Source organism: Panthera tigris, chromosome B2, assembly GCF_018350195.1.
Source record: "Panthera tigris isolate Pti1 chromosome B2, P.tigris_Pti1_mat1.1, whole genome shotgun sequence".
Classification (NCBI taxonomy): Eukaryota; Metazoa; Chordata; class Mammalia; order Carnivora; family Felidae; genus Panthera; species Panthera tigris.
Window position 1 is genome coordinate 34,434,361 of NC_056664.1, and position 20,374 is coordinate 34,454,734.

General features: G+C 42.4%; 1 protein-coding gene across 3 annotated transcripts in view; it reads right to left on the minus strand.

The window, feature by feature from the left end:
• Positions 1-20,374, minus strand: part of SLC26A8 (solute carrier family 26 member 8) — an 81,229-nt gene that overhangs the window by 12,207 nt on the left and 48,648 nt on the right. For 2 of the 3 annotated variants that reach the window (XM_042986205.1, XM_042986204.1), the window contains 8 exons: positions 14,587-14,734; positions 13,183-13,296; positions 7,621-7,698; positions 4,991-5,086; positions 3,739-3,845; positions 3,594-3,663; positions 3,068-3,160; positions 2,821-2,952 (listed from right to left, as the gene is read on the minus strand). In XM_042986205.1, the coding sequence (XP_042842139.1) occupies positions 2,821-2,952; positions 3,068-3,160; positions 3,594-3,663; positions 3,739-3,845; positions 4,991-5,086; positions 7,621-7,698; positions 13,183-13,296; positions 14,587-14,734 (838 nt within the window). Of the gene's footprint in view, positions 1-2,820; positions 2,953-3,067; positions 3,161-3,593; positions 3,664-3,738; positions 3,846-4,966; positions 5,087-7,620; positions 7,699-13,182; positions 13,297-14,586; positions 14,735-20,374 lie in introns of all 3 variants that reach the window. The other variant, XM_042986203.1, reaches the window with a different exon arrangement.

The window sequence follows — 20,374 nt, forward strand, 5'->3', positions numbered from 1 at the left end:
TCAAAATAAATAAATACACATTTAAACAAGTACAAAAACATTAAGGTAAAAACTGTACGAGGTAGTATATTTTGCATAACAGAAAAAAAAGTGGTATGCACAGATAATAAGTTACGGTTCAAAGGACAGGGGTGTTCCTTAAGGCTTCGGAGTCACCGAGGCCAGGCCTCTGGAGGACAGGCACAGTGACAGGGAGATGCAAGATCCTTCAGGCAGAAGGAGACCTCTGAGAGCCTCCCTTTTCTCTCCTTCATCCACTCTACACTCTTGTCCTTCAAAGACTTTCATGATCCACTCGCGCTGTGTCTGCCTGAACTTACTTTCCAGGCCAAGCCTCTTGCTGTTGAGGACCTCATAGTTGTTTCTACCTCAGCGTCTTTGTTCAAGTCCGTCCACAGACGGAGAGTCCTCTTTTTTCCTATCTGACCTAACTCCAAATTTCTCTCTCCTGCCTAGCTCAAGCCCATTGCTATCAAGAAGTTGTTTCCTGACTTCTCGAACTCATGCTGATCTCCCTTTAAAATTGTTAAAATCTTTACTTAGAATTGTTAAAATCTAAAGACACAGTTTCGAACGTGACAATATACTACGTGGAATGGTTTACTCTCCTACTTCATCAATTTTAAGGTGTCCCACTACTTTCTATATTATCAAGAAAGAAAAGAAATCACTGCAAATTAAACTGTGGCATGCCATCAGCTGTGCCCTGAATCCAAATTTCAGAGATGTGAAAAAACATGGAGCATAGGATTGACAAAATACAATAATAGCCGTGTAGGTCACATTAACAGAGAGTCATCTCCCTAGTTTGATTTACAATTCCATGAACTGGGGCGCCTGGCTGGCTCAGTGAGTGGAGTGTGCAACTCTTGGTCTCGGGGTTGTGAGTTCGAGCCCCATGTTGGGTGCACAGATTACTCAAAAATAAAATCTTTTAAAAAAAATTTCATGAATTGCTACAAAATAACTCTCGGAGTGGGTTTAGAGATGAAACAAAGTTGTCCATGAACTGATCAATCTTAAGGTGGATGGTGGGTACACAGAGGCTCATTATACTTGTGTCTACTTTTGTCAATGTTTTGAAGGACAAATGTCCTTTTTAAAAAAGGACAACCTGGGGGCGCCTGGGTGGCTCCATCGGTTGAACGTCCAACTCTTGATTTTGGCTCAGGTCATGATCTCACAGTTCGTGAGTTCCAGCCCCGCGTCGGGCTCTGCACTGACCGTGCAGAGCTTGCTTTGAATTCTCTGTCTCCCTTTCTCTCTGCCCCTTCCCTGCTCACGCTCACTCTCTCTTTCTCTCTCTCAAAATAAATAAACATTAAAACAATTAAAAATGAATGAATAAATAAATAAATAAATAAAATTAAAAAGGGCAGCCTGGATGAACCTTGAGGACATTATACTAAGTGAAGTAAGCCAGTCACAAAAAGACAAATACCGTATGATTCCACTTAATGAGGTATCTGGAATAGTCAAATTCATAGAGACAGAAGGTAGAGTGGTGGTAGCCAGGGGCTGGGCAGGGGGTGGGGGGGAAGGAGGAAACAGGGAGCTCTTGTTTAATGGGTACAGAGCTCCAGTTTTGCAAGATGAAAAAATTCTGGAGGTAGGTGGTAGTGATGCTTACACAACAATGGGAATATATTTAACACTACTGACTGTACACTTAAAAATAGTTACCATGGTAAGTTTTATGTTATATGTCTTTTTGCCACAAGAAAAAAGAAAAAGAAAACAGAGCTACTTAAGGGCAGAGACCCTTAAAATTCATTTTCTTTTTTCATTGCATCACAGTTCTGGGCACAGGGTAGAAACTCAAATGCTTTGTGATCCTATTCTACTCTGAAGTGTATTTGCTGATGTCCTGTAAACATCCTCTACAATGCTCAGTGCAGTGTGGATGCTGAACAAAAATTTGATACAGTGTTAATTCCATCCTCTTGGCAGGAAAGTTGGTGTTTTCAGGGAGTTCAGTAGAGCCTACACTCCACTAGGGTGTATGGGAAGGAGAGTGGGTGCTTGGCGTTTGCAAGGGCCAACATGAGGAGGGGGACAGGAGATGTTTGTGGTGGGGGAGTAAATGTGTGTGTGTGTGTGTGTGTGTGTGTGTGTGTGTGTGTGTGTGTGTGTGTAGATAGAGCTGCCCCTCCAGGGTATAAGTATAGGCTGGGTGAAAGGCCCCCAAAGCTAGAAATGAGCAGCCCTGCTGAGGGGAAAGGAAATAAATATTAGATGAAGGGAATTAATTTAATTTAGATCAAGTCTGAATTGGAAATAATGAGCACTTTATAATTCAGCCAAAATAGCCTTCAGATGGTGTGAAGTTTCCATCTTTGCTTACCCCCCACCACCATTTCCTCCGTCACAGGCAGACATCAGGAGACCCTGGCATGTCCTTGAGAACGGCAGCCACCTTCACTCTGCTGCTTTTGTTGGAACTGGAAAACAATCTTTCAGCCACTTGTTTTCAGAAATCGAAAGCCAGGCAGGTGAAAGTCAGGGAAATAGGTATAACTAGGGTATTACCGTCAATCTCAGTAGGCAAACTGTGCTCTCTGTGCTCAGGTCAGTCACTGGCCATTGAGTAGCGACCCAAACATCTCCTCCTACCTACTAAGGTCAAGATCTACATCTCAAAAGGGGACCTGTGCCTTCATTGCTGGGTAGAAATCTCTGATTTCCAGTTACCCATGGTCCATCTAAGAGTCAAAGCCCCTGAGGGGGTTTTGATTTTCTTTCCTTACTTCTTCTTCAACTACCAGTGCACTTCTTTATAAAATGTGGAGAAAAATGCAGAAAGGAAAAGAGGTTTCCAACCCTGGGTGGTGGCTCCTGTTCGTCACAGTTGCAGAAACACTGACAAATCTTTTCTTCCTGTGAGCTGTCTTCATTTTGATTAAACAGGTGGAACACTTCTTCTTCTTTAAGAGGCACCCTAACCATTTCAACCTGAGAGATGTAAGAGAGAGGCCAGATGGTGAGTGGGGGAAGGAAGAGGGGGTGTCCCTGGCGAGGGGGCGGGGGAGGGGAGCAGGTGGAGAAAGGCAGGGGAGGAAGCCATCACCTCTTTTAATAGCTTGTGCTTTAGCTGATCAACATTGACGAATGTAATGGAGTTGCAGCACTGGAAGATTTTCACCCCAGGAATGTTTTTAACCTGCAAGACAAATGTGAAGTGGAGGGAAACTTCTCAGCTCTTTTGTAGAATAAGAAAGAATCTCTAGAACTCCCTAGAGAATCTGGATTCTTCTTCATAAGAAGCCAGGATTAGCAAATTCTTCCCTGTCATTTTCACCCCCTGCTTTTCCTGCTTTCTTCTCCGCCTTCCATTTGTTCTTTTCTTTTCCTTGGCCTTCCCCACCGCCCCTCCCCACCAAGGACATGATCCTTAACTGGCTGCAGCACTCTGAGGATTTACCTACTTAAGTTCCCCACCTCCACCGTCCTGCATCACTTTCCCCGCCTCTGCAAACATGTGTCTGTAGGTTAGCAAACAACAACAGCAAAGGGATTGTTGTAGAAAAACCAAGCAGCAGGCCTGGTCCAGACCATCCTTTGGACAAAGGAGCGGGACTGATCTGGAATCTTACCTCCCGATAGTCATTGAAGCTTCTATAGATGTTGGTGTTAGGGATCTGACCCAGGAGGAAAATCTTAGTTCTGAAAGGAAACATATGTGCTTTCAGGTTGCCTTACCTCGCCACAGCCAGCCTCCTATCACCTGAGACAAAGTACCTGTGTGACCGAACAGCGATGATGAAGAAGGCAAAGGCTAGTGAAACGAGTAGTCCCGCATCCAGTCCCAGGAAAATTGCAGATACGAAAGTAACCATCCAGATAATCTTATGGAGAAGTGGGGGGAAGGAAGAAGGGGAAGGGAAGACCATGACCATAAGCACAAGTGGGAAGATCAGTTGTATCTCTCAACCCATCTTCTCCTTCCCGCTCCCTCCCGAAACCCAGGGTGCAGAGAACAAACTGCACAGCCCTCTGGGCCGTCGCCTTCACAAATGATTGGGCCCCAACGCTGCCTAGCCATTCTTGCAGGTGTCCTTGATCACTCCTCTCTTCAAATCTCTCTTGAAACCTCATGTGCAAAATAGGGATAACAAAATCTACTTTATAGGCTTTTTTTGTGTGTGATTAAAAATATCATCCCCAAAGCAACACAGAGCACTCACCAAATAGTAGTTGCTATTTTAAGACCTTTTGTGGCTATTGGGAATCTTTAACATCCTTTTTGGCCCCTTACCTCACCACCTTCTCCATCGCTCTCAGCAAGCCACTTGACTTTCATCTTCATAGTGTGAATAGGCTAAAACTCCCTTGAATATTTGCTCCCCCCCCCCCCACCGCCACCTGCTACTTGTTAGTTGCTGTCCCCACGTCATTCTCCCTCCCTGTCTCCAGTCCTGCTGGAAGGGCTACCCCTCTTCCTAGAAGTGGTACCTGTGCACTGGACCACATACCCTCTTAGCTCCTCAGGGACCTGGATCCGAAAACTACCCCCTTTCATTTCTCTTTGCCTCTATGGGGTTCCTCTCCTTTCATTGTATTATATCCCCCATATTTTATTTTTTGCTGTTTCCCCTTTGTGTCCCCAGTTTTGTGCTCTAGATGGGAGGAGGGTTCTCCAGCAGCTCTGCCTCTCAAGACACCGCCTTCTCATAGCAGGATTTGTCTCTCCTATCCTGGCATGCAATCACACTGACTGGATTAAAAGTCATTCGACTACTTAATGTGTGGCAAACCCTTTTTACTAGATTCATACCTAACTGTGGCCACTTCTGTCCTTTTCATTTAGTTTTGCATAGGAGGAATGACATTTCAGCATTCCATGCACCCATTTTTTCTTTTTTGAGGCTTGAGTATCAGCTGTCGACGAATTGCTAGGGTACTTCACCCTGATCTCTTTGTTTGTTCTCGTGCCCTTTTTCCGACCTTCCCCCCTGTCCTTCCCTACCTCAGCCAGCGCGTCTGTACTCACACAGTCATACTGGTTCTGCCTCCACAGATTGGGTACGTTGTAAATGGTTTCAAGGTAGGGGAAGATGTTGCTCAGAATAATACCAGCCAGCACAGCCTGCGGGGGGCGGCGGGGGGGGGGGGGGAAGGTAAGCCCTGTTTCATTTTCCCTTTGGAGAAAATTTGGGGTGGGGAGGGGTGGGGGTGGGGAGGTAAAACTCCCAAATCTTCACAAAGGTACCACAAAAAGTCACCCTTGCCACTCAAATGTAAAAAATCACCAGGACCTCAAAGCAGAATCTGGGGGCACCTGGGTGGCAAGTCGATTAAGCATCTGACTTCGGCTCCGCAGTTTATGGGTTTGAGCCCTGTGTGGGGGGGCTCTGGGCTGACAGCTCGGAGCCTGGAGCCTGCTTCAGATTCTGTGTCTCCCTCTTTCTCTCTCCCCCTCCCCCGTTTGTGCTCTCTCTTTCCCTCACTCAAAAATAAACAAGCATTAAAAAATGATAAATAAAAATAAAAGATAAAGCAGACTCTCACCTACTCTAAGAAACATTTTCTTGTTTTCATGAAGTCCCTGCATGAGGGTCACATTTCTCAGCCTTTTTCTAGCCATCTCTTCTGTATATGCTCTGCCTGGGCATTAGACTGATCCTGCCACCAGGAATGGCAGGTTACTCTAGTTTTCTGAGGTGACTTGGTGACCAGTGGGCTCAGTAGGTCAGCAGAGGAGGGAAGGGCAAGGATGAAGTCAGCAGGAATCACTTCTCTCCAATCTCCATCCTCAGTCAAGAATCTCCACATGCTCTGCGCATTGCAGGAGGATGCGGTGGGAAGGAAAAGAAACTCAACCTCACGAGGTTCTTGCAAGAAGAGTAGGGAGTGTGAAGAAGAAACAAATCCTTTCACAAAGTCATACACCAGAAAAATTTTACCTTTCTGAATGTGAACCTTCACATTGTGTTGGTCCCCTTGCCGACCAGTTGAGATCCTGGCCAGGATGCCCCAGCAATTACTCCAATAAGGATTTTGTAACAAGGGGTCCATAATCTCTCAAGGATGAAGGGCTCATTCATAGTTTAATACTCACAGAGCCCCATTATTAAAGCTATTCAGATATCCCACTGATCAGATGGTGTTCACATTTTCCCACCCAGAAAATGGTATAAAAATAATGTGACATAGCATGGTTAGCCAAAAGCAAGGGCTGTTCTGTCTCTAATGTATTGATAATAAAGGAGTGCCCTTAGTGGATTCTGACAGATCTTTAGTCTTTTTTTAAAAACATTTATTTATTTTTGAGAGAGAGAGAGAAAGAGAGAGAGAGAGGCAGAGAGGGAGACAGAGGATCCAAAGTGGGCTCTTCGCCAACAGCAGAGAGCCCCGTGCGGGGCTCGAACGCATAAACTGTGAGATCGTGACCTGAGCCAGAGTCGGACACTTAACTGACTGAGCCACCCAGGGGGGACCCCCTGACAGATTTTCATATGTTTGCAATTTTTAAAAATTCTGATTCTTCCAGCTGTAGAGAAAAAAAAAAAAATCACGTTCAGAGTAAATTAGTGAGTGGCCCTCCGAAGACAGACTTTCAGAGTGATGGCACCAAAGGTGCTATGTAAACTAAATTTTGGAGATGACTTCTGCTGGGCATCAGAAGACAGCTTGTGTGATGAATACAAGCTTGATCCCACCTTCTGTGCATAGATTCTGGGGCTGGGCTCCAAGGTCTCCGAATCACAAGAGCAGAAGGCAGCAACAGCTTTGAGGCAGTCCTGCTCTTCAGAAACCTGACTATTCACCGGGCGGGACAGAGATATTCAAAAGGATGGGGCTAACATTTACCACCACTCCGGCTTCAGGGACGGCCACCTCAGTGTCACCAAGCTGCTACCCCAGAAATGAAACCTCCTTCCTTCCACCTCCCTCAGCACTATCTAAAAATGGCTAACGGGAACATTAAGGAAATTTAAAAGGAAGTCATGGTGACTGAGCTGTGATCTATATGGTGACAGAAAACAAATTGATTATAGCCAATATGTAATGCACCTCTAAATGCAAGGTCATCAGTCTCTCACAAAGGGAAGAAATGGCACAGAAGTATAGAAGTGCACAGAGGTGGCTTTGCTGAACAGAGTTAAAAACTCAACTTTCAGACCCCTGCTTTCTAGTGTTGTGAACCAACCACAAGGCAGAGAGACTGTCACAGGGCAACTGAGTTCATATGAATGCAGAACAAGGCCTTCTGGAAACGGCTTGGGAAACAGATGGCATGCATACACAATGAGTTTCCAAGCCTGAGTCGGTGAGGGGCGTTCTGGCATCTGAAGTCTATTTTGGTCATCTTTAACTGAATCTTTACTTATACAGCTTACTTTCTAGCGTAAGCCATAAAATGAAGGTCAACGAAAATGAGAATAATTATATTATCTAATATTTCTTGAGCACGTATGACTAGCTCAACACCATTCTGTTTATATTAGAAATATCATCTTATTTACTCACCACTCCTGTGAAGTGGTTGCTATTAATTTAAAGGCAAGGGATGAGAGATAGGGTGGGGCGACCGCTGGGAACAAGGTGAATGCCCCACCAAGACGCAGTGGGGAGATCTGGTCTTTTCTCTACTCCACGTTCTTTATCAGTGCTACTTACATTTGGCAGTTCGTAGAAAAAGGGTCCCACCTTGACCATCAGGAGCAACATCACACCAGCGCCTACCAGAGATGCAAACTGAGGAGACAGAGCCAGTTGGAGAGAGACCATCGGGAACGTATTGGTCCCTGTCTGCAACTGATGCCTTATGCATGGTGAGAAGCGTGTCATTTTTTGCTTAAAAGGAGTTGAATGTCACCATCCAGCACAAGTGCATTTTCACTGAACTGATATTTTCAGGTCTTGTCAAAGTGCTAAACACATACTAGGTACTCAATCAATATTTGTCGAATGAATGCGTGAATGCTTTCTGCAAAGTGCCAAACTGTCTCAGGTATTTGGATCTTTATTGCCATAGCATTGTGCTGTGCATCTGGAGTCTCCTAAAGTCTGGCTTGCCTTCCCTCCCAACTTTAACTCCTCCTGGAATAGTCTAGAAAAGCCTTAGTAGACTCGTCACTGTCAGCCCTAAAATCCCAACCAGTCCACTTTTCATATCAGTAAATATCTCCCTCCTCGCTCTCCTGTTTGGAGCTTGGATAGCTTCCCATTTAACAGTTTCAGTGGTGTTTCGTTTTTTAAAAATGTTGATTTATTTATATTGAGACGGGGGGAGGGGCAGAGAGAGGGAGAGAGGGAGAGAGAGAATCCCACAGGCTCCGTTTTATCGGTTCGGGGCCCAATATGGAGCCTGATCCCACGAACGGTGAGATCATGACCTGAGCTGAAATCAAGAGTCAGACACTTAAGCCACTGAGCCATCCAGGCGCCCCTCGGTAGCGTTTTATCTTAAAACTGCAACGATAATCATTTCTGATTTCCGTACTTCAGTTTTTCTCTGCTTCATTGCCATAAAAAAGGGTACAAATGTGAGCCAGGGCTGCAAATAGCAGCTCTGGGTCCTACACTGGCTGGGTTGATGACTGTGGGCTCAGCGTTGCTTGGCAAGCAGTGGTTGATTGGCAGATACAGAGAGCAAGCTAAGTTACGGTCTCAACACTCTCTGGACATAGTCTTGAACTCAATACATCCTCTATGGATACGTTTCCATTGGTTAAGCCCCTAAAAATAAAAACTGATGGAAAGCAGTATAATCTCTCACTGCACTGGGGGATGTGTGTGTGGGAGAATAAAACTAACCACAAATCAGAACAATGGCATATACAAGCAAGAGCTGAGGGAGTCCCTCAAAGCTAAACTATCAAGTGACTGTTCAGCAGTGATTCTCCCATTTTTCTCTTTATTTCTTAGGTGTGAAAAAAAAGGAAAAAAGAAAAACCCTTCCTACTGGATTCCCTCTCACTGCGCACTGCTATTTGCATATAAATGCGCCACTGAAACTAACAGCGATGAAATCAATTTCCTACTTCCTTCTTTCCCCGTCCCAGCTGCTTCATAGTTGACACCAGGTGATGGTAGTACAAAAAGGGGGATTTAGGAAAATGGACCACTACAACAGAAAGTCAGGAAGTTCTAAGGGCAAGCATTTTATGCCTCGTGGAACTGAAACAAGTAACTGAGGCCATAAACTCCTTCAGCCAATGTACACATCAACCTGTTGTTGGATCTAATCTAAGCGTTTTGCTTTAGGTGGTCTTTGTTGGCTCTATAGAAAAACTACTTCGATCAGCACAGGAAAATACATCAGGACTTCCTATCACTTCTTCCTTCACCTATCTTCCTATCACTTCTTCTTTGTTGGTGTTTTGTTTTGTGTTTTGCGTCCCTGTCCCTGGGTAGGCTCGACCTACCACTTCTTTTCTCCAAATTCTTCTGATTTAAAGAAACAAAGACATGCAGATGCTAAAATAAGCTGCGTTAAACCTAGATTTAAATGAGTACAGGGGTGCCTGGCTGGCTCAGTCAGAAGAGCATGTGACTCTTAATCTTGGGGTTGTGAGTTCAGCTCCATGCGGGGTGAAGAGTTACTTAACTAAATAAAACTTAAAAAAAAATAATAAATGAGTACAAACTGGACAGTGAATCCCATAAAATTTGCGGCTGAGACAGGGTTGGGAGGTCTGCCAATAACGGTGTGTCTCCCCTGGCTGTGCACACAAAAGGAGTGGGCTTTGGGACCACAGGGCAATCCTCGGTGGCATTGTGCCTTAGGAGGATGCTTGATGGCTCTCCGAATCTCAGCCTCTGTGTCTGAACAGGGTCTACAGACAGCAAACATGGAGAAGTCTACAACTCGTGCATATTTTGCTATTCCGTTCTCATTTCCATCACTTTCCCAGGCTTTCTTGAAGAAAAACGGGGACTCTGCCTTCTCTTTGGGAATTCAAGGCAATGTGAGTTCCCATAAGCCACAGCCACTGTGGACATGCAGACCCTCAGACACCAATTACTTCATACATAGTGGGTTCCATGAAGCAGAAGTGTTGTAGATTGCCAAGCACTGGCCGGGGCCCTAGGGAGCTAGGGTAGAAGCTGTGATTTTTGAACCTCTTAAGTGACAGGCACTATGATAGGCACTATTGTCACCTAATTTAATTCTCATAACCGAAAAGTTATCTTTATTCCCATTTTCCAGATGAGGACTAGAGCCTCAAAAAGCAAAAGTCCCAGGTCACACACACATCTAGGAACCACTGAGTCAGGATTCAATCTACCTGACCGGCTGACTCTGAAATCTAGGCTCTCTCCACTGTCCCGTTTGCTCCCTCTAAAAAGAATACAACACATATCTTTCTTTTATAATCTCTTTCTTATCTTTTTTAATTAAAAAAATGTTTTATTTATTTGGCGGGGGGAGAGGGGGGAGGGCAGAGAGAGGGGGAGACACAGAATCTAAAGCAGGCTCCAGGCTCTGAGCTGTCAGCACAGAGCCTGACTTGGAGCTCGAACTCACGAACCATGAGATCCTGACCTGAGTCTAAGCCGGACACTTAGCTGACTGAGCCACCCAGGCACCCCTCTTTCTTTTATAATAATTAATTTTTTAAGCAGTTCTGAGAGTCTGGGGACATGGCAAGATGGCCAGTCCTTGGAAAGCAGGGAATAAGGAAAGGAACCCAGTTGTGGAGCACAGAGAAACCCAGTGGTTAGAACTAGATGAGCCAGAAGACAGAGTGGGGGACAGTCCAACTGGCCATGGGTCTGGGGCTCTTCACATCCTCTCTGTCATGGCCTGCCAACACGGCAGGCCCAGGCTGTGGCAGCAAGAGTCAATAGGTTTTGCTGCAACCAGTGAAGGCAAGTGGGTTCTAGACAAGGAGAATTACGAAATCCAGGTACACATACGCAGTTTGTATTTATGCCAGATTAAAAAAAAAAAAAATAAAGTGGCCCTTGGTGGCAGGTCAGGTCTGAGAGGTACAGAGGCAGCCCCTTGCTTCTCTTTCCTATAGTCCTGAGGAACTTTGAAGAAGCAAGGGTGTTCTCAGGCAAAGTGACTCAAAAATCCACCGAGAGAAGAGATAGAGCATCGGCCGCTGTGAGATGAAGAAGACAAAATGAATCTCAGGGGCCTTTGCTTGTCCAGATCGGAAGGGTGGAGGCTGGGTAGCTCCAATGCCTCCAGGGCTGGGGGCCAGCAGCGTTCTCTGCTCGAACTGGCGATTTACCCGATTTACCAGGCTCTCAGGGAAGGACTTAACCAGCATTCCTAGAAGAATGCCCCAACGTGAAGTGTCACAGCCCCGCAGGGACATATCATTGGTAGGGGAATGTGCTGCACAGGAGAACAGTGTAGCAGCAGAAAACAGAATGAGAGCCACAGGCTGCCTTTGAAGCAGGCACTTTGTCTGACAGGCTAAAGGCAACTCTGAGGCTGAACTGAAGCCCTTCTTCCTTCCGGCTATCTCTACATATCCTAACCCTCTTTCAATAATCCATGAAAATCCACTTCCTCCCTCATTCTCCTTCTTGTAATATTTATGGCACTTTTTATTTATGAGGCTTATTCTGCACTTAATGTTACTTGCCGTGTGATTTAATTTTTTCCACCTGTGTGCCTTTTTTTCTCCCCAAATGTATGTCATGCTTATATACCAAATAAACGAAGCATGCTGTCAAAGTTAGTGGGGACTGGGGCACCTGGGTGGGTCAGTCGGTTGAGCGTCCGACTTCGGCTCAGGTCATGATCTCGTCGTCTATGAGTTCGAGCCCCGCGTCGGGCTCTGTGCTGACAGCTCAGAACCTGGAGCCTGCTTCAGATTCTGTGTCTCCCTCTCTCTCTCTGCCCCTCCCCCGCTCATGCTTTGTCTCTCTCTCTCTCTCTCTCTCTGTCAAAAATAAATAAACCTTAAAAAGTTAGTGGGGACTAATGTCTGGGAACGCCATTTCTACTTCTTATCATGAAATCCTCTCGTATGGATGTCAACGTTTTTGCACACTTGCACAGAACATTCTTCTTTTCTCCATAGCCCAAGTTCCTTCTTTCCATCAAACGGGAGTGGAAAAGAGGTATACCTTCAAGGCCAGCATGTCTGGCAGAAGCTTTATGACAAAACTCAGTCCACATGAAGTGATAGGACACGATCTTACTCTAGACCCAAGATCCCGCCCCTTCTGACTTTTATTGGCTTTCACCTTATATTTCAGCTCTATTTACCTATGGACTGGGACAGTTTGTCTTCCCCCCCACCCCAATGCAAATTTAGTGTCCATTCGTCTGACACTTCCGTTTCTGACCATTGCTGTACCTTTCTACCACACGTCTGTGGCCTAAGCTTCTTGTTGACCTCTGTCGTTATTTCTCTGCCTTCTGAGTCCTAACCCATTCCCTGGGCTTACTCCAGTTTTGATTCTGAGAGTTCTTTGACATTTCATCATGCTACATAGCTGAGCTGGGACATATCCCATGTCGTAGAGCTGGAACTTTAATCTAGTTCAGAACCCGTGAACATTGGACTTATAAAATATCATGTCTGCAATTAGACAGAGTTCACCTTTAGAGCCTTCCCTGCTGGCATTCTCCCTCTCCCTCTTCTTCTCCCTCTCCCTCTCCCCTCTGCCCCACACATTTAGTTTACTAATTCGGAGCACCTGAAGAAAATCTGACTTGGATAATTTTCTCATATTCAAAGGCAGAACGGTCATAAATTCTCTAGGTTCATCTAGACAAAGGCCTTACTCTCTCTCATGAAAGGCTCTTATCATGCGCCTTGAGGAAGCTAGGGAAGTTTCTAGTTCTGGAGCTAGGATAGGGAGAGTTGTATTATTACTTCCCCAGACTAGGACCGGGAATATACCCTTCCATAGAAAGCAATGTTAATAGGTGATGGTTAGTTTACCTGAAATACTACTCTTTGGGGTGTGCTACATGGAAAATAGGTTTTTACAGACTAATCCATAGAAACCACTAAAATAGAATAATATTTCTATAGAAAATGACTTTCAAGTTCAACGTTGACAAATAGCTTTTAAGACAAAAAAAAAATCTAAGCAAAAAATTAGGCAAGTGTGAAATCCAGGTTCCTCCAAGAGATCTTGCCTAACAAACATAACATTAAAGCAGCAACATGATTAAACTAAGAAAATCCCCTTCTGGGAATATACATGTGAATAGATATAAATATGCTTTTATATCAGGAAGAAGATTCTATTTCAACATACCTGTTGTCTTCCTCCAGACTTATCTTGGATAATAGTCCTGACAACAGCACTAGTAAACACACAAGATCTGAAAAATGAGCTGACGACATTGCAAAGGCCGATGGCTATTAAATCCTGGAAAGACATGGCAAACGTGTTAGGCCCGCTTTTGTTGAAGAAGGCAGACTTGGGTTTGAGCTAAAGACACACCGTCCATTTCCTATGTACTAAGACAGGATTGTTTACTTCACTTCAAACAACACAGAAATATTCCGTTTTAAAAAAAATGTTTATTTTTGAGAGAGACAGTGTGAGAGAGCACGAGCAGGGGAGGGGTAGAGAGAGGGAAGGACACAGAATGTGAAGCAGGCTCCAGGCTCTGAGCTGTCAGAGTGGCACCGAACATGGGGTTCCACCTTGCCAACTTGCGGGATCATGACCTGAGCTGAAGTCAGATGCTTAACCGGCTGTGCCACGCAGGTGCCCCGGAAATACTCTTACAAAGAACAAAAGGATGCCAAATCTGATTTCCGGATTAACTTGAATCTTCATTTTAGCTACCCATCCTAAGAAAAGCACTTTTTTCAAAGTGAGAAATGAAATTTTTGTCTTATTATTCCCTTTCACTGGGACTTCGGATGACAGGAGGAAACATAATACTAATTTTTCTCCCTTCCTTCCATACTATCTTAAAATCAAAGTGGGACAACTCTTTCTTCCACATTTCTCTTTTGAGTTCTAGGAAAAGGGCCAAACTCAGAATAGCTGGGAGATTAAAAAAAAAAAAAAACAAAAAACAAGGACTGTTTCTGGGAGACCAATTTAATTATGCTAGTAGCCTGGCTTTGATATTCCCTAGCATTTCTTATCGCACCTCGGTATGTGGTTGACTCCTAAGAACTTGGAAAGGAGGATGAAATTAAGAGGAGAGGAATTCTGTTAGCTTAACAACATGATGCCATATGTTATCTTCTTGCCTCCCCACACCATAGCTGTTCTGGGCGAATAACACTCATGTTAATTTAAGTGGCTCGAAAGTTAAGTATGCCATGCTTCTCAAAAATCCTTTGGTAATTATAATTCAAATTTTGGTCTCACTGACTCTCTAGTTACAAAAGAATGCAGTCTTGGGGCACCTGGGTGGCTCAGTCTGTTAAGTGGTTAAGCTAAGCGTCAGACTTTGGCTTAGGTCATGATCTCACGGTTCATGGATTCGAGCCCCACATGGGGGCAGGGGGTCAGAGCCCGGAGCCTGTTTCGGATTCTGTGTCTCCCTCTCTCTCTGCCCCTCCCCCATTCATGCTCTGTCTCTCTCAAAAATAAACATTAAAAAAATGCAATCTTCATGTTGACAGGAGGCTCAGATTGGAGAACAAAGACTTAAGGGTCAGAGGAAATAACAGAAATAACAGCCTCTCATCTCACCTGGTTGGAATTAACACGGTAGTTATGGCGACTGGCAACCTTCTTGCCCACAAATACCAGCAGAGAGGAGCTCACTAAAGCTAAGGAGAAGGCTTCTAAAATTAATTCAGGAAGAATGTTGAAATCTGGCATCACAGGAAACAGGAAGCTGGAATAAAATGGTGGAATTATTCCTAGAAAGCAGGAACCATTTATTGGCTCCTTCCCCACTCCAGCCTTATCATGTGGGGCAGGCAGGCCTGACCCTTTTTTGAAAATAACAATAAGAGGGGCGCCGGGCTGGCTCAGTGAGTTGAGCGCCTTCGGCCTCTTAATTTCGGCTCAGATCATGATCTCAGGGTTGTGAGATGGAGCCCTGTGCTGGGCTCCGTGCTGAGCCTGGAGCCCACTTAAGATTCTCCCTCTCTCTCTGCCCCTCCCCTGTTGGCGTGCACGCACTGTCTCTCTCAAAAAAAAAAAAAAAAAAGTAATAACAACAAAAGATAGAAGAGTACTGAGGCAGCAGCCTGCCCAAACTGCCGGGAAACCCAGCCAGGTTACAAAAGCCACTGAGAGAACACTTGCTATCTTCCAGTTCGACATTCTTGCCATGTAGCAATAGCAACAAATAGGATAGGCAAACCACAAAGACTGACAGAAAATGGCCCCACCTACACTGTTAGGGACCATACCAGCGGATAAACAATAGGCAGATACCACATCTCAGATGGTTTGGAGCCAAAATCCCAATGAATCCCCTTGTATTCACACTCAAATCTTTTAGGGTATAATTTTATATACATTTTTTACATCTTTACCTCTTTTATATAAATTACTTCCAATTCTACCTACACCTTCCCCCCATAGTTTTCTCCCCCTCATTTCTTTTCAGTGTGGTACATATGCATTGCATGAAATCCACCATCTCAACCATTTTTAAGCGTGCCATTCAGTGGTGTTAAATACACTCGGAATGCGCAACCGTCTCCACCATCCACGCCGTAACTCTTCACCTTGTAAAACTGAAACCCTATTAATCCGGTTAACCAATAGCTCTCCATTTCCTCCTCCTCCAGCCCTGGCAACTACCATTCTCCCTTCTGTCTTGATGATTTGGACTACCCTAAGCACCTCCTGTAAGTGGAATCATACAGGGTTTGTCTTCTTCTGACTGGTTTAGTCCACTCAGCATAAAGTCCTCAAGGTCAACCATGTTGTAGCATATGTCAGAATTTCCTTCCTTTTCAAGGCTGAATGATATGTATATATATTTTGCTTATCCATTCATCGTTGATGACACTTATGAATTCTTCCACATTTTAGCTATTACGAATAATGCTGCTATGAGCACGGGTGCATGAATATCTATTCAAGACCCTGCTTTCAATTTTGTGGGGTATATATCCAGAAGTAGAATTGCTGGATCATCTGGTAATTTTATGTTTAATTTTTTGAGGAACCACCATATTGCTTTCCACAGTGGCTGTACCATTTTATATTTCTACTAACAGTGCACAAAGAAATCTACATCCTCACCAACTTTTGTTATTTTCTGTCTTAGATGCACACACACACACTGGTATAGGTATATGTATATATGCGCATATATATGTATGTGTATGTGTATGTGTGTGCGTATGCACATACACAGTAGCCATCCTAATGGGTATGAGGTCGTATCTCACTATAGTTTCAGTTTGCATTTCCCAAATAATTAGTAATATTGTGTCTTATCATGTGCTTATATTTGTGAAGATTTTTGTATCACTGATCATCAATGTTCCTAAGTTTTCTTTTCTTGTAGTGTCTTTGTCTGGCTTCGGTATCTGAGAATGATTTAACTTCTTTACTTTTGAAGGAAAATTTTGCTGGATATAGGATCTTGGTTGATGGTTTTGTTTTTTTTTTTCTTTTAGCACTTTGTTGGCCCACTGCATTCTGGCCTCCAGAGTTTCTGACGAGAAGTCTCTCATTACTTTATTGATAAGCCCTTACGTATGAGTCACTTCTCTTTTCCTTTTCAAGATTCTCTTTGTCTTTTGAAGTTTGATTATATATCTAGGTATGGGTCTCTTTGAGTTTCTCTTACTAGGAATTTGTTAGAGTTACACGTTTACACTCATGTTTTTAAATCAAGTTTGGGAAATTTTCAGCCATTATTTCTTCAAATGTTGTTCTCATCCCTTTCTTTCTCTCTTCTCCTTCTGAGTCTCCCACTGAGTGTGTGTTGCTCTGCTTGATGGTGTCCCATAAGTCCCTAAAATTCTGTTCATTTTTCTCTAATCTTTTTTCCTTCTGTTCCTCAGACTCAATAATTTCCATTATCTTATCCTCAAGTTCACTGATTCTTCCTTCTGACTGTTCAAATCTGCTTTTGAATCTCTCTAGTGAATTTTTCCTTTCAGTTATTGTGCTTCTTAGCCCCATAACTTCTTTTTGGTTTCTTTTAAGTTTGCTATTTCTTTTTTGATATTTCCATTTTGTTCATACATTGTTTACTTTCTCTACATTTTCCTTTAGTTCTTTAAGTATCTTTAAGACAATTGCTTTCAAGTCTTTGTCTAGTAGATCTGCCATCAAGTCTTTTTCAGGACAATTTCTATTGTTGTTGTTTTCATTTTAATGAGCCATACTTCCTGTTCCTTTATCTGCCTTGACATTTTTGTTGAACATTGGATATTTGAATCTAATAATGTAGTGCCTCTGGAAATCAGATTCTCCCCATCCCTAGGGTTTGTTGTTTTTTGTTATTGTTGTTGTTGGCTGTTTTTGTGTCAAGGATAAGACTTCAGTTGAAGAAAACGTTGAACTTAAGGTTTTCTCAGGTCTTTTCTGAGCCTGTTCCTTTCTCCAGGCATGTGTGGTTATTTTCTAATTTTCCCTGTAAGTGCAGGTATTTTTTAATGTCCTAATCTTTAATGTATGACTTCCAAAAGGGGAGAAAAAGAAAAAAATGAAGAAGAAAAAATGGGGTGCCAGTCCTTTAAATCCCTTGGAAGTCACTTTTGCCAGAGGGGGAGGGACTTGAAACAATGGGAGTGAGGTGCAACAACAATGACTGCTCACCTTGTTGTCTGCACCTTTGTGACCAGAAGGAGCAAATTGGAACCTTTGTGCATTATTGGCAGGAAAGTAAATGGTGCAGTGTGGAGAGTAGTTTGGCAACTCCTCAACAAGTTCAACATAGAGTTGCCATATGACTCAGCAAATCTACTCTTAGATATATCCTCAAAGGGAAAGAAAACAGGTACTCAAAGAAAAACTTGGCACCTGAATGTTCATAGGAGCGCTATTCATAATAACCAAAAGCTGGAAATAACTGAAATGTCCATCAACTGATGAACTGATTAACAAAATGTGGTATATCCATATATACCATAAGTATACTGTTCAGCCATAAGTAGGAATGATCCATGGTACAATATGGATGGATCTTGAGAACATTATGCTCAGTGAAGGAGGCCAGAGTCAAAAGGCCACATATTTTATGATTCCAGAATAGGCAAATCCTTAGAGGTAGAAAATAGATTGAGTGGCACCTGGCTGGCTCAGTAGGTAGAACATGTGACTCTTGAATTTGGGGTTGTGAGTTCAAGTCCCACGTGTGGTGTGGAGTTTACTTAAAATAAAAGAAAAAGAAAGTAGATAAAGTAGTAGCCAAGGGCTAAGGAGAGGGACAAATGGGACAGGGTTTCTTTTTGGGGGTGATAAAATATTTTGAAATTAGATGGTGATGATGGTTGTACCACTTTGAGCATATACTAAAATCCACAAAAGTGTACACTTTAAAATGGTGAGTTTTATGGTATATAAATTATATATTAATAATGCTGTTTACTAAAACAAGATAGTAAGAGAACATAAATAACTTTTTACCAATATATTTGACAACTTAGATTAAATGGGCAAATTTGTTCAATCACCAGGGAGCCTGGGTGGCTCAGTCTGTTAAGCATCTGACTCTTGATTTCAGCTCAGGTCATGATCTCATGGTTTGTGAGATCAAACCCCTCACTGGGCTCTGTGCTGACAGCAGGCAGGCTGCTTAGGATTCTCTCTCTCCCTCTCTCTCTGACCCTCCCTTGCTCATACAGGCTCATGCTCTCTCTCTGTCTCAAAATACATAAATAAATAAACATTAAAAAAAATTCTGTGAGTCACAAAAACTAACAGTACTCTCAAGAAGAAATAGATAACCTGAATTATAGACAATGCTTATGTAATTTAATAATAATTGTACTTAATAGACTATTAAAAAATTAAATTTGTAGAAAAAAAATTAAATTTTTGGTTAAGAACCTGCCCACAATGAAAACTCCAGGCAGGCCTAAATATTTTCACTGATGAATTCTACCAAATATTTTAGAAATAAATAATGCCAATTCTATAGAAACTCTTCCAGAAATTAAAGACAAGAGAATACATCCCAATTCCTTTTATGATGTCTACAATACTCTGATACTAAAGCCAGATGCAGATATTACAAGAAAAGAAACTCTCAGGACAATATTCTTCATATACATGAATGCAAAAATTCTTAACAACATCTTTGTGAATCAATATATAAAATGATAATACACGATTACCAAGTGAGGTTTATCTAAGGATGAAATGTTGGTTTAACATTCAAAAATCAATCATGACATTAACAGACTAAAAAAAGGAAAAGAAATTTTCATGATTTGGGGGCCAGTGTTATTTTCCCATAGATTCATAGAATAATCCTTTAAACTGAGTTTGGAAGCACAAATATGCTTTGGTTTCTATACCTCTAGGTTTATTTTCTAAGTAAAAAAAAAAAAAATCTTCTAAGTGTTTTAGATGAGATTTACTATTTGAAATGTTTATTCTTTTGATTATTTTTATCATTTCACCAAGACACAGTTTTATGACTCAAAATTGACTTCTAAAGTTTTGTGTAAAATCTAAATTCAGTAAAATGAGCAATGTATTACATACGACTTGGAAAAATTATTTTAAAATAAATTTTGTGATGTATTTTTAATCCTTTATCAATTAAAATTCATTAGTTTATGCATTTTTAATTTCATTTTCCTTAAAGTAGGAAGCATCACTTAAAGTACTCAAAGCACTATCTCCTCCTGTTTTCCTATTTCATACCATTATTATGTACAGGAATCTAAATTCCTATTTTTGAATATCTTTTCCTTCACCATTTAACTATGTCTATGTTAGTTCCCTGTTTATTATATACTTATAATTTACAAGCACCTGGGTGTTTTCCAGGTAATGAATGAGCTAGTTAGAAATATAACTAAATACTCAAAGTCAGTTAGATATTTAACCTTTGGTTAAATTTCCCCTTTGTGTTCTTTTAAGAAGTTAGTTAAGAATGTGGCTGTTCCCCCACCCCCCCCCCCAAAAAAAAAAAAAAAGAATGTGGCTGTCCCGGGAGCACCTGGGTGGCTCAGTTGGTTAAACATCTGACTCTTGATTTCAGCTCAGGTCATGATCTCACGGTTTGTGAGTTCTAGCCCCTCTGCACTGACAGTGCAGAGCCTGCTTGGGATTCTCTCTCTCCTTCTCTCTGCCCCTCCCCCCCCAAAATAAATAAATAAACTTAAAAAAATATATATTGTGGCTGTCCCAAAGAAGTATACAGTCAATGAAATCTATTGCCTAAATCTATGTTAGTAAACCTTAAATATTTATGTTTTTTCCTTTTTGATGTTCTCTCACATTTAATTCTTTCTTAGCTTAGGTTAAAAGGGGACACGGACACAGAAAGAACTAACTTAAATTGTTCAATTTTTCTAATCTTTAGCAACTTTGGATAAATATATAATAA